This window comes from Thermobia domestica, chromosome 1, assembly GCF_964235325.1.
Source record: "Thermobia domestica chromosome 1, izTheDome1.hap1.1, whole genome shotgun sequence".
Lineage (NCBI taxonomy): Eukaryota > Metazoa > Arthropoda > Insecta > Zygentoma > Lepismatidae > Thermobia > Thermobia domestica.
Window position 1 is genome coordinate 156411648 of NC_137454.1, and position 15239 is coordinate 156426886.

At 34.7% G+C, this 15239-nt stretch overlaps 1 protein-coding gene across 1 annotated transcript in view; it reads right to left on the reverse strand.

The window, feature by feature from the left end:
* The window catches only part of stg (string), a 169053-nt gene extending 154792 nt beyond the window's left edge, over nt 1-14261 (reverse strand). The window contains exons 1-3 of the mRNA XM_081764949.1: nt 13968-14261; nt 3370-3704; nt 531-630 (exon numbers count right to left, since the gene is read on the reverse strand). Of these exons, the coding sequence (XP_081621075.1) occupies nt 531-630; nt 3370-3604 (335 nt within the window). The 5' untranslated portion in view covers nt 3605-3704; nt 13968-14261. The remainder of the gene's footprint in view (nt 1-530; nt 631-3369; nt 3705-13967) is intronic.
* Between the last annotated feature and the right edge of the window lie 978 nt (nt 14262-15239).

Here is a 15239-nt window from a genome sequence, read left to right on the forward strand (position 1 = left end):
GAAAGTTTTACTTAATATGGTGTTTATCAATCATAAGACCCCTCAAAAGATATTTGGATTCAAAAAGCGAACCTTCATTAGACCGTGCTATCCTCTAGAAGACTGTAAACCTAAGGCCATGCCTTTGGTACAGCGAATAACAATGATTGTATTTTCTGTCGGACCACGAGAAACAGAGCAAATTAATCTTTTATACTAACCAAATCTTCCTAAAATACCATTCCAAATCTAATTTTTGTTAGGAATGTTACATAGGTTAGAGATGCTGTGGCGTAGCCAGGGCGGTGCTTACGTTTCAGTTGGACAGCCCAGGGTATTTTTCTCTCGATTTCTCATAGTGCCAGTGCGGCTCAGGAGTTAATCCAACCTCTGTAAAATGGGTATCTGGAGGACGAAAGCAATCGGAGCACGGTGCTGACCACATCATCTATATATGCCGAAGTACTTATGCTAAACTTTTTGATTACATTGCAAATAATGGAAATTTACTCAAATGATTTACAAGTAAGAAACAATAGAAATCGTCCTACCTATTTTGCGGGTCCAAATTCTTTAGTGAACCAACTCCCATGGGTGAATCGACAGACATCGGAGAATCCATGCACATTGACGAATCCGATAAACCAAAATCTAAAAATGAACAAATAGAACTATTAACAGTCTATCATATGGAATTTTGTAAATAATCCAGTTTCTTACCAGCAACTATTGCGATAACACACTTTTAGTGCTTTGAGCGCCCATTAGAAGAAATACAGAATACTTCTGATTTAGAAAGATTCACTTAAATTTCCTACTAACAATGTGGTTTATGCACATGATTGAGTTCCCTGAATTCGAATCGAATTTGTAGGTAACAGAGATAAATTGCGTTAACCCCATCCTATATGACAACCCGCATACACTACTCTAAGTACACGTTTTGCACAGCAACGAAAGTTTTACCTCGCACTCTGCTTGCAGAAATTGAAAATTACGTTTCAAATACTTTATATATATATATATATATATATATATATATATATATATATATATATAGTAACACAGTTTTCTTTCCAGCTTTCTCCAACACATCATTATTGCTTTTAAATTTAACTTGTCATTGACGAACACCGACTAAATTTCGCACTATTTCGATCTTGAAATAATTTCTTATCCGTTCTCCTCTCCTTCGTGTTAGTATTTTTTATCTGTAGAGTGCAAGACTTCCAGCAAATCAGTTTCAGTCTTTCTGAACATTGTTCAAACTGAAATCTCTAGTTCTACGTTCACGATTAATTCAAGTGAATGTTTCTGATATAACCAGTACAATAATGTGGGGGGGAAACGAGAAAATTCGCAAACAAAAGACTGTTCAGTACAAACTCAAATGGCCTGCGATAAAACCCTCGCACCAGATATGAGCACTCTATCACTGAGCCACCGTGACTCCTTAAAATCATTCAATAACGCAGGAGAAAATCTTTTCATAGAGGTTCCTTGTTATTTCTGCCTTTATCTCTTGTTCAGAAAAATAGTTAGCGTTTTTGTACACTTTTATACTGTCTGATAGGTTTTAAAAAAATCACAGTGAAGAGAAAAAAAATAGCAATCACTTCACAATATTCATTTCACTTGTTAGTATGTATTACTTAGAAGCTTCATTCGTCTTAGCTTCATTCACTCAAATATGAGTGAAATTGCCTCACAAAAAGACGGCAGATATTGCACGACAAATGTAGCTACACATCCAGAATAACTGAATGAAAAGAACGATTATTTTTCAACGTTAATTAATAATTTTCTGGGTTTCTAAAATCTTTAACTAGCTTTCGTAAAATGTCCTATCAAAAAAGGAATCCGTCACCCTTCCTTGTTTCTTTAATTAACCACTGAAGACATATATCTGTTTTTAATGACACAGAGGTTTTAAATTCTGTCTCTGCACTCTGCAGGAAGGTAACTGACAAGAAAATTAGGTTATTAACCTCGTGTTTCCAAAGTAAAAACGAAGTATTGATTTTTTTTTTTTTTAATCGTTAAAGCAGTTGTCGAGAAATTAGCATTTTTTAACTTTACCCTTATTTCTTGGGGGGTATGAACAACTTCAAATCTCTCTCCCGCACAAAATACTCCTTTAAGCTTGAAATTTAGTTCAAATACGTTGAACGGTATTGCCTTCAGGTGAGCGTACATACATCTGGATAAACAGACACCTGAAAATATTCTTTTCGACATATAGGATCCATGAAACGTTTAAATCCGTTGAAATCTAGATTTCGACTCTTTTCACAATTACCATACTTTCTTCTCTCTCTTACGTCACTCGAAAGTAGCAGTAATAATAAGTAATACTTCCGTGCCGCGAACAGTTTATCAAAAATGAAATAAAATATTTCAGTTTGACGTTCCACGATTATGCCTGCTAGGCTAAAGGAGACTACGATGATGAGAAATGTATGCAATGGTGGAATTAATAAAGTGGGAGGAAACGACAGAATCCCGAGAAAACCTACGCACACCGTGTTTGTCCACCACAAGGTTCACTTAGCGCGAGCTGGGACCGAACCAGGAACCACACACACCGTAGGTGAACGCTCCACCACTGAGCCAGCGCGGCCCCCTTTCTTAGAAAAAAATACAGCATGTTATGTGGTATTGACATTACGATACAATAATAGAAGAAAACTGTAAAAAGATGAAAACTAATATAAAACCTAACGTAGATAAACACTAATTAAGCAGAAATAATTCCTTGTCAACGCTCTAAAAATTGTCAAAGTATATAAATGTTAGCTTCATGTTTCTAAAGTTATTGCTTAAAAACTATCAGTTAGATCTCTCAAAATTTTCACTTGCTTATACAAAAAGTCGAAACTTATATACTTAAAGAATCTGCTACGCTGTGATTTGGCACTTTAAAGTCTATCTTTCGTAAACAATATTAACTGATATCAGTGGCGTAGGGAAGGGGGGGCGGAGGGGCCGCCCCCCAAGAGGTCCGACAATGTACTATGGTACTTTGATGTTTGTAATTTTTTATATATTTTTATGTTTATATATTTTTTGTTTTTAATTTTTGTATATGTATCTATAACAGCACTTGGGACCCCCCCCCAAACACACATCCTGGCTACGCTACTGACTGATATGTACATTATCTAGTATTTTTTGCATGCACTTATTAAAATCTTTTCTTCTATTCGTAAGACCCCAATGATCATTCCAATATTCATAGCATAGAAGAAGTAGTAGTAGTAATTATTATTATTATTGAATTTGCATCTACATGAACAGTACCAAAATTACTTTTAAACATTAATTAAGATTTTTGTTCAAATACATGAAATTACATTACAGATGAAAGTAATAAAGACATAATACACTTACCATTTGATCTGAACATTCCTGGGCTTGGTGTGTCAGAACCGAGACTGGACATAGAAAGTTTTCTAGGACGTGGCGTCAACGCAAGAGATGTTCCACTAAGGTTTAAAACGAGATCAGTAACTGGAGAAAGGCCAAGTGATGGGACAGGAAGTTCACTGTTACAAGACGACGATTCTAATGATGTCACATGAAGCAGTAGCTGTTTCTTCTGAAGCTCTGTTCGAATATTCGACATTTTTTTTTTTCTTGCTGTATTATCTTGCCAAATCCAATTCCAAAAAGAAAGTTGAGTCTCAAACTACCCACAGCTCACAACGACAATTCACAACGACGGCCTAGAGTTGAGAAAAAGAATTGCAAAGTTTTAGTTGCAATACAAATTTACCTTAATTCAACACATATATATTGCAAACTTCAGATATATTCACTATACGAATATATATATATTAATTTAACGTCCTACAGATATGCCCTTCAAGCTAAAGATGAAAATTAATGAAAGTGAAATTATTTTTTTGTTTGTTTTCTCACCGGGAATTGAACCTAGGACCAAATGCACCAAATATAACACACGCAAACCACTAAATTAGCGGGGAGGGCTAGCCGCTATACAGGTATCTTACACAAATATTAATAAGCTGGGAAGAAATTTCCGTGAAAAACATCGGTTACTGCTCATACATGTAGAGGAAGAAGGGCATTTTTGAAGGAAAAACACTTTTTAAAATTAAGTTTCTTTACACTGCTTTTTTAGTATAGAAATCTTTGACTTCTTTTATTTATTTTTCACTTCTTCAAAATTTCACTTCAAATAAATAAACTTATCAATTTATGTTTGACACGCGAAGAAAATATCTTATGATCCTCAATATAAGGGTGTCCACAGATTTTATGGGCACCTACGCTGACAATTGTGAGAAAAACGCTAAACATCGTTGACGTTGATGATACTGGTGGTCAATCACCATAAAATTGATCTCGATAGTTACAGGTTCTCTTTATTTCTTCGATTTATTCTATTACTTTAAATTAAAGAACTTAAACAGCTTCTGTAGAAATACATCACTGGCAAAGCTGGTCTTACGTATGATTGCACATCAAAGGCAGTTGGGCGGGAATTTCTAACTTGAAAAGAATCATAACTGAATGAACAAAACTTAAAAAGAAGATTCTTTTAACGGGATCTCTGACATTTGTCGGGTTTGACCCCTCCCCCATTTTATGCTCAATAACGAAATTTCAAACCATAAATTTATCACCTTCCTGCTGCCTTTATTCAATGAACATTGTTCTTGTCTAGCCATTTCTTGAACGACAAACTTACGAGAATTACTGAGATGAACCCTTGTATCACTTTGTTTATATAGCATTTTGTAAACGCGAATACATTAGACATTCAAATAGTATTAATACAAAAGAGATGAAAGGGTTCACCACAGAAATTTTCCTCAATGATTTCTTCAGATCAAGAAATGGTCTGAGATCGTTATGTCTTTATGTGAAATACAATAGTTTGTTGAAAATCACTGCTCATTAACAGTACGAAATTAACAATTTTTACGACCCACTCAGAAAACACCTGATTGTTTAGTTTTTTATTAGTATATTACTCAACCAAACTATGTATCACAGTGGATTTTTTTCTTTCTATCTTTGTTTCATTTCATCGAGGTTTTGAACTTTTATTAAAAGAATTAGAATATTTAAACATTATTAAGATATATATATATATATATATATACACTACTTACAACATTTAATAAACATTTATTCTAAGACAGCCGGATATTCTGAATATAATCGTTGAATGAAAAAGAATACCATCTCAGTTTGACATAATTCAACAACGAATTAATGTACCGATTATATTTAAATCAACACACGGAATTTTAAACGTATAGCGAAAGTCAAAGGCAATAATAAAATTTAGAGAATATAGAGGCATAAAACGTAGGAATTATCGAGTTGGACAATACTTCGCACAAGACTAGGTCTGGCAATATTTCTTTATATGTATTTATTTTGGCGTGATGAACAAATATCATCCGAATTCAGCATCACGCAGAAGAGTCTGCTCATTTTGGTCATTCTTGGGGGAAAATTTACGTATATAGTAAACTCTATCTTATCCACGATCTTCCTTTCCTGACAAAATGTTGTTTAGAAAACTTCAATCACGAATAGAGAACAAGTATTTTAACATGAAAAAGCAAAAACTTTCTTTATTGGCAAAAAATAAACAACAAATTTGCAAGTACAGAAAACTACTCTTTATTAAGTCAAAATAGTATATGTAGGTCCTACTGTGATAAAACTTCAAACGTATTTTAGTGTTGTGTCCTTTTTCAGTCATTTTGCTGATTATCCACGGTTACAGCGCCAACGAATTTTGCGGACAATCGTGAGTTTACTGTAATTATTTGGTACGGGAGACAAATGACGAAGAGGGGTGTGTGTGGCAAAATTCAAATATTTTGGCTGGTATGGGATTTATCGTCCCGTTCAGCACAGAGATTATATGAAACTTAGATCTATAGCTTAAAAGGGAATTCGAACATAAGTTCCTACCGGGAATCGAACTCAGTTCTCCCGCTTTGAAGGCGTGTACGCTATGCTACGGTTACGAGGGAGCTCTCAAATATTTTGTAAATTCAATTATTAAAATATTACCTAATTGCACTCCTTAATGCGGAATAAACTCTATGATGTGACGATATTACTATACAATATATATTAAACCTCATTAAACAAAAGCTACTCGTGCACATACCCGAAAAATTGAAAGTTTATTCTGCATTAAAGAATACAAATAGGTGAGAACCTGAGTAATATTGAAGCATGTATTCAATACGTTTTATTAATCAATATCAATCGTTTTATAAATTGTTTATTTCGGCACGGAAAACAAGAAAGAACTCGGCTGAAACTTAAAAGTCAAAGTCAACGGCAACTGTTAGACCGATTTTGAGTAATCGTTGTACAGGAGTAGACTTTCAGCCGGTCATGTGTTTGATTAACTCAAATCAAAAGGGTTACCGAAAAAACTTTAAAATTCAAATTCAACACCATCGGCTTGACCGATTAGTTTTTCGTCGTACAACTGGAAGGGTTTCTTGAGACCCGATATGTAGCTTACCGAGCATGTGACGGGCGCACTACGCTTGCGCGACTGTGCACACACACCCTTGTCAGCAGTAGTATGAACTCGTAGATTACACCGTCATCTATGGGGAGGGGGGTTGAAAATAGTACTGAGAAAATACTGATAACACACGTTGAACATGGTCGGGGATATGCACCTAGAAAAAGTTCGTAGCTTCTGGAGAGCGATAGAATTTCCTCCCCAGGCCCCTTGAAATCATCATTAGTTCACACAACTCCGAAAATATAAAGCAGTGAATTTAATATCGCAATGTGGTCTGAAGTATTGCTATCTTCTTTCCAAGGCTGTGCCCTCCACCAAGAATTGAACCAGGAATCACGTGTATTGATAGTATGCGTTAACCTTTCTCCTTTAAAAAGAGAATTTGCTTGTTTAACCAAAGTTATAACAGATTTTAGTGTGTTTGAATGAAATGACATAATTTTTTACATATTTCAACATACAATATTGTTTCAATTTAATTATATTATATTATATATATATATATATATATATATATATATATATATATATATATATATATATATATATATATATTATTTGTGTGTATGATACACTGTCTTGAAAAGTCCATAATACTGCGCTCAGTAGGATATCTTCCTCTTCGTAAAAATGACAAGTGTGTTTACTTTTATTTGCAAAATAAAACAACTGAACAGAGAAACCAACGTGACGTAAATAGCATACCCAAGTGGTGATCTGATATAAGACCTTACTGTATTAAAACTAACCTGATATTTGGAGTCGCCTTGTTTTTTAGAATCGAAGAGAGCCTGGACAAAGACTGAAGAAGGGATTTTCCCGTTTAAAACGAGACCGCTTCAACATTATGAACAGAATTTTAAATCAGAAAAATAACTTTTCAAAAATTAATGGTCTTTCTTAATAAAAAAAAAAAAAAAATGAAAGTCATGCTTTTACTGAAAATATGTCTGACATTCAATAATATTGATATGGTTACCCAAGGCTAGTGGAAATTTATGCTTATCGATTACTATTCAATATACACCTTGCACTGGCAAGCATGTCATTCGGAATACTCCTTCGAAAGGGCACTTCCAGTTACAGACCGCCATGTGATCATTGCCATTGAGAAACAAATTGGATCCCCTAATTTTTCGTTAATTATCTGTTGAATGTTGAGACTTCACTGAATATAAAGCAAACATGTACAAGAAAAAGGTTTTTAAAAAAGTTCGGTGGAATCTTCCTCAAAGAAAGACTCCCTGCCTCAGCTGAGCATTTTCCCCCCTTCAGGGAAAAGCATCTGGAAAGCAGAAAGCAATTTCATATACGTCAGTGATCCTTGCATCCCGTTCAATATTTTTTTTTTTTTTTGAGTTTAACGTCCCGTTCAGCAGCGAGGCTATATGAGACGTGGACCTACTGATTAACGTGGAATCCGAACCACATGAGCTCCCGCCGGGAATCGAACCCGGGTCTCCCACGCCAAAGGCGCGTACGCTAACCGCTTAGCCACGAAGGAGCTCTCAATAAGTCTTTATTCATGTGTGTGTCACCAAAGCTTTGCTAGTTTGTGAAATTCTAAAGTTTAGTACCAATGATCGCAGTTGAAGGAGAAATTGGCTTCGGATGTATAATAATTTATGTGAGTGACAGTTGTCGCTGTAATTCTGGCAATAAACATAGATATTGGAATAAGAGTAACACGCGGCTACAATATTTTTTAACATATGAGTGGCAACACTACTTGCATTCGAATAGAAGAGAGAACCTGCCTGTTGACCAGAATCACAAGAAAAATTTTCTACAATATAATTGAAAGTTTTCCCATCAGGAAAAGTTCCAAGAAATTTATAATAAATTAAGATCGAATTTATGTTGCAAAGTGTAAGAATAACAATTACCAACTTCTCGATGATCAAAACCAGTAGCAAGATGAATCTGTTCTTACATCTAGAACTAAAAGCCACTAGGGGTGAGACGGTATAAATATACCGACTTTTCGTGAAGCTGACGAACTTATCTGCATCTACTGCCATAGGTGGTAGGGGCAAAAGATTGGATTTAGTTTATTGTCCTTTTCAGCACCGAGGCTATATGAGACGTGGACCTACAACCTTAACGTGGAATCCGAACCACATGAGCTCCCACCGGGAATCAAACCCGGATTTCCCACGTCAAAAGCACAGGTGCATTGATCATATAGTCACTAGGTAGCTCAGAAAAAAAAATACTGCCGTGAAATTTTGTAGGTAATCAGAATGTTGAAATTACAACATTTAAACCACTGAATACGAATGGCAAACTCAAATAAATATTTATTATATATAAACCATTACATTGCAGAAATAGTTTCTATATGTATGTTACTTGGTTGGTTCAAGATCTTAATGTTTCTTTCAGTACCATGCTATATGAGATGTGCACCTACAGCTTAATGTGGAATCAGAACTATATGATATCTCACCATATGAAATCAGAACCATATGTGGAATCAGAACCATATGAAATCAAGGGATAGTTACACTTATTCTCTGTAAGTTGCCCATTTTTCAAAAGAGTTAGTGGTGGCCAACATAGATTATGTAGCTTTATTACTTTATCAAACAAAACACATTGACTGTTTCTGAACAGTTTGGTCTTCAGCCATGGAATGTTTAATTGTATATATCAGACCAATATACTGAATTCTCTTATACTTAAACGCTAGGGAGCTCTCCCATTGTTTCAATAGCAGCACCTTTGGTATATATGGTAACGGGTTCAATTCACGGTGAGAACGCATTATATTGGTTCAGACTCCACCTTAAACTGTAGATGCATGTCTCGTACAGCCTGGGTGCTGAAAGGGTACGCTAAACTTCACTAAAGAAACAAACCACTGTTGAACATAAGATACGCATCGAAATCAACCAGTAAAATAGAAAAATTAAAGTGAACAGAAATTGATTGTAAATTAAAACATTGGTTACCTTTAAATATACACATTACATTTTAATATTTTTGCCCCAAAGAAACCGAACAAAGAACCAAACCGGAAAAATCCACATGCGCCCATGTGTGTTGCGTCTTTTCAAGCACTGACAAAGTGTCAAGGTCGTACTTTCATCCTTGGATTGATTTAAACCCACTGCTTACTGTGTCTATATCAGACTTCCACCTATAGTTCAAGGTGGAATCAGAACCACTGTTATTTGTTCAAATTTCGAGGCTCTGCAGTCAGGAATCGAACCCGGGAAACCTTGGTCCAATGGTGTATGCAGCAACCACTAGACCAGTAGGGAGAATATTTTTAATGCATCAATTTACATTTACTTTTACAGGGTAATATTACAAGAATTAAAATCACAATTTTGTGTAGGAGCAAACGAGCTTAATCCTACAAGAAGACATTTATATTTCTACCAGATTTTACAATCTTTAGAATTTGAGAAGAAAGTAATTTTTAAGCCATTATCAAAACTTATTTCGATTACTTGTAATATTAAAAAATAAAGAAAAAAAGAACATTGTCTTCGGGATCCTATGTGTGAACTAATATTTCTTTTTCTTTAATGCAAATTTGAACATACAAAATCCCAGAAATGTAAATTCCAGACATTGATTAGGCAACCAATACGCATTAATAGTAAGTTGAATTACAAAACTTAACCTGCAGGCAAACAAGGCAAACTATTACGAAAATCAAAATAAAATGAAATCTTTCTGTTTAACGTCCCACAAATATGAGCTTTAGGCTACTAGTGACGATGTTTAAAGCAAGTAAGTGATGGAAGAATTGGTGGAATGAAAAAATTGGAGGAAACGTGACTACCCCGACTATCAGTGTGGAAAACATGATTTTTTTATAAAAAAAAATCATTTTTGTTGATTTTTTTATTTAAAACTATTTTTTTTAATTTAAACCAAACCTTTCTTATCATGTAATACAAGTCGCGAACTGAAGAAAAAACATTAGAAATTAGCATTAAATGTTAATTATCATTTAAGTGAAAGTACTGGGATTCAATTTTGAGTTAATCCCCAATCGTTAACCTATTTCAATCCCAAACAATGTTTCTTAAGCGTTAAGGAAATGTACAGCAACGTTTATCAACATGACATTTTTTCACAGAAGTTACTATTTGGCAGGGACATATTTTAAAAAATCGAAACTAGCCTGTGGCACGAAATACATAAATTTCACCCAAAGTTATAAAATCTAAAATAATAATAATAGATTTCGGAGAAGGGATCGGACCTCTCTAGATACACCCCCTATTACCTGGAAACAGACAAGCACACAAAAGAACTTTTGTCTTAAATGTCGATGGTGGTTTCGCCTGTGGAATAGTTAACAATTTACAAACGAGACGAGAAGAAAGCAGCTTTCCCCAGTAACCACTTTAAAACGAGATTTTACGTAATTATCCTCTGCGTGAAACACTCGTCTTCATACTGTGCTGTACATACATTTGAGTATTATTGTACTATGATTATTACCTTCCATAATCGAAATAATGGAATAGAAATGGGATCTTACTTATTTTCACTTTAATTTATTTCGGAATTTGATTTAAAGCAACCATTTTTATTTTTTAAAAAAATCAAGTGTTTTAAATCAGAATGATTTAAATCAATCCAACCTACCTCAAGAAAACCCACATTCACGACGTTGTCCACTCATGAAAAACAAGTACTTTATTCTGTTAAAGTTCTTATCAAACTCACATTTACATAAAGTAAATGGTGTTCCAAGTTCCGTAAACGATTAAAAAAAAATAGTTTCATCTACTACCCCGATGGCAGAACTTTTTTTGTCTTTCTGCGATGAACTTTTGTAATTCTGAACATAGCCGTTCAGTAGACAGACAGATGAACATAGCCGTTCTATAAGACTTCCTATACGTATGCATAGTATACTACAGTTTGGAAGTACTAACAAATGAAATTAATTCAGTTTGTTTTACGAAAATTATCCGTTTTCCGTTTTTCGAAAAAATTTTCGTTTTTCAGTTTTCGAAAAAGTATCTTTCAAAAAAATGTGGCCATCCCTAATGGGGTTTACTACTTTGCTAAAAAGCAAGCCTTTTCTATTTCTACACACGCAATGGTATCATCTCTTCACATTAACGGAGAAAAAAATCAAAGAAACAAGGTGGTTGTTGGGAATGATTTTTTTAAAAAAGTAACTATAACCGTAAATCCAATGACTAATAACTTTATAAGTTCTTCTTGATTGATATCACGACATAAAAGCGATGCGCAATAGAATGATGGCATAGAACAACGATAGCTTGCATTTTGTATCAATCGGCGTACATAGAAACTACAATGTGCTACACGACAGCTACGAAATAAACCACTTGAGGAAGATTTCTAAATTATTTTATGCATCGATAACCTTGGTCCTTATGTATTGTTGATGTTTATAATGTAAATATATAAAATATGGCGGAAGAAGAGCAAAAAACCAGTTTTAATTTTTCCTTTTTTAAAAGAATGTAATACTCTAACAAAAAAAAAGTATACACCACAGCACCTATCAAAATGAAATAATATTTCTAGTTTTACGTTCCAAGTGTATGCCTTTCGGCTAAAGGATACAGATGATTAGTGAAAGTAAACTATGAAATAACTGGTGGAAAGAGACTGCAAGAGGAAACTGGAGAAGCCCAGCAAAACCCACGAACTTGAATGGATTGGGTTCGAAGAAGGGTCTCTTGAACCAAAGGTGAGCGCTCTACCATGGAACACCCATACCCTTGTCCTTTTCATCAAGCTCAAGGTCTATGAAACCATACAGCGTACTTACTTCACTATTACACACAAATTGATGCAAGAAATGTTACAAAGGAGCTTTCGTATTAAACACACATTCCGTATATGCACAAGAATGTATCTTAAAGCTTCTCAAATATTATCGCAATTTCTTCCTTATTACAAATATTTATGCTTATTACTTTATTTATTTATTTTTAGATCCACAAAGTAGCTAATCCAACTAACAGCTTAGTGAATAGCTACGACAAGTGATCCTTAAACAGTTCATCATTCACGAAGTCCATCATATTGAAAAGGTAATCTTGTGAAAGACAATTTTATTATTACGTAAACATTGGAAAGAGGCTTATGATGCAATTACATAATCTAAAAATGACTAAACACTGATCTCAAGAGTAAGAATATACGATGGTCTGACTGCTCTGGTAACGAATGGGTAGCCCGGCAATTGGCAGCGCAAGTCAGTGTCCTGGGTTCAATCCCTACCTATTGTTTTACTTTCACATCTTGAATTTTATCACTTATTTCCACTTTCTTTCTCACCTTCTTCAAGAGGTATATTCTGCAGATCTGAGCTACGTGTTTTTAGGTTAGCTTAGAGGGTAATAGTATACATAAGAACGTCGTGATCTACGTTTCTTCTGTGTTCTATTACTACTTCTACATGAAATACCATAAATTTTCTACGTAGTGCAATAGTAAGAAGTATCCATGTTCACAAGACATGCGATATGCGTTAAATTCCCCCCCCCCTTACACACACATAGTCATAGATAAAGTACAAGGGCACTACACATGCAGATATGAAGTACAGGTACGTTCTGTTTTATTTTCGTATCAGTCGATAAGTAAATCAAAGTCGCTTTGTTACCCCCTTGGTAAGTTCGTAGATACTCAATGAATAATCCCTGAAAGTATGAGCGTCCAGCTCCTTCGGGAACTGACGCGGCTTTACGTATACTATATCCTTTTGGTATTTTTTCTTTCCTAGACCGACATTTAATTTATGTGTAGTTTTGAAATCAGCATTGAATAATGCTATTGCTACCAATTAGAAACAAACTAAGTTCAATGAAATATTTAAGACAAACTAATATTTAGAGTGTAAGTTAAATTATTTTAGCCAACATGCTGCTTGATTAGCGGCTATCAGTAACATTTTATACAAAGTACAAGGTAGATCATCGATATTCTGTTAAACTGAATTATTAATCATTTTTCCTTTTAAAAAATACGAAATAAACCACTCTTACTTTTACACTAAAAAAAATTAATGTATTAAAGAAATAAAACATCCTACAAAGCTTTAAGGGCTTCGATGAGGTACTATTCGGAGGTAATGTGCTTCTCCAGCACCAAGCAATAAAATAAATTAGCTTTCGGATTTTTTTAAAAAAGAAATCTCTAAGATTAAATTCCGAACTATGCTGGTAAATATTTACCTAACTAGACTGATTTTTAAGTACAAGGTTGTTTACCAACGTATATATACTACAATTGTAGCAGAAAGTACATCAGTTATCTAACCATATACTTCTAGCACTTTCTACCCAACAGTAATTACCAACACTGTACACTATTCTTCCATGTAGTAGATTATTCGTTTTACTATATAATTCCTCAACCATACAAACTATATTACAAATACCAATAAATTATACAATTTACGCCAATTAAGCTTAAAATGCCAAAAGCAGGATTTATTTACCTGGTTATGATGGTGGTGGCATTTCACAGTTACACTTTTACACGTACGCCCTTGCGGGTATTTCCTCTTACATTACATTCTGTTGAAATGAAAAATAAGGCACTTTCCTCGGTATACCATCATTCTTTCGACATAAATATGTCAGTATAACTAATTTCCAACAAAAGTATGGACACAAAATTGTATACCACCCTACAAACAACGTATTTAAATCAAGTTAAGAAGAAGCCTAGTCAGCGATGTTTGAAGAAGTCGCCAACTCCAAAGACTTCACAAACATGCAGACGTACGCATATCACTTTTGTTACTCAACCCTGAACCTTATAGTCTACCTGACATCTAGTGTACATTTTTCAAAAGCAAAGCTTGACGGAATGTCGGGGCCTCATTCCCCACCAGTTTTCGCAAAATCCTGAATACAGATGATACGCAAAAAACATCATTAAAACTGCAATGCCGATTTCGTATACAAAAACTCAAATTTGGCGTTGCAATCACGCAAACCATTACGGACTACGTTCGTTAGATACTTTTTTTCTAATAACGATTAAAACTAAAGATATGTTACGAATATATTCTAGATATATTCCGATATATATATATACAGTAGAGCGTCGATTATCCGAAGTAATTATGGGGCGTTTACACTTAGTCGATTTGCGTTCGATTCAGTTGAATTGGCGTCACTTTCAACTTAATCGACCGTGTAAACGGGACTTCAACTTAATCGCTTGTTGATCGAAGGCGACTAATCGACTGGCAACTGAATTAAAAGACGTTCTATTTTCTGTGGTTGAAATACATCAATCTGATTCGGCCTAGTTGCTTCGATTTAGTCGCATATGCAGCGAGTCGATTTAGCCGTGCGACTAAATCGACTCGCTGCATTTGCCACTAAATCGAAGCAACTAGGCCGAATCAGATTGATGGATATGTTCAATTGTTTCAACCGAAATTGATTGCTGCTTGTCGACTCACTCTCTCGAAATCGACTGGCAATTTTAAACATGTCCAAGCAAAAATTAATTGGTACAATTTGCGGTGTTATAGCAGAAGAAAATAGAATCGACCACAGAAAATAGAACGTCTTTCAATTCAGTTGCTAGTCGATTAGTCGCTTTCGATCAACAAGCGATTAAGTTGAAGTCCTGTTTACACGGTCGATTAAGTTGAAAGTGACGTCAATTCAACTGAATCGAACGCAAATCGACTAAGTGTAAACGCACCATTAGGGGACATGGGTGTTCGGAAAACTGATTTGTTCGGATAATC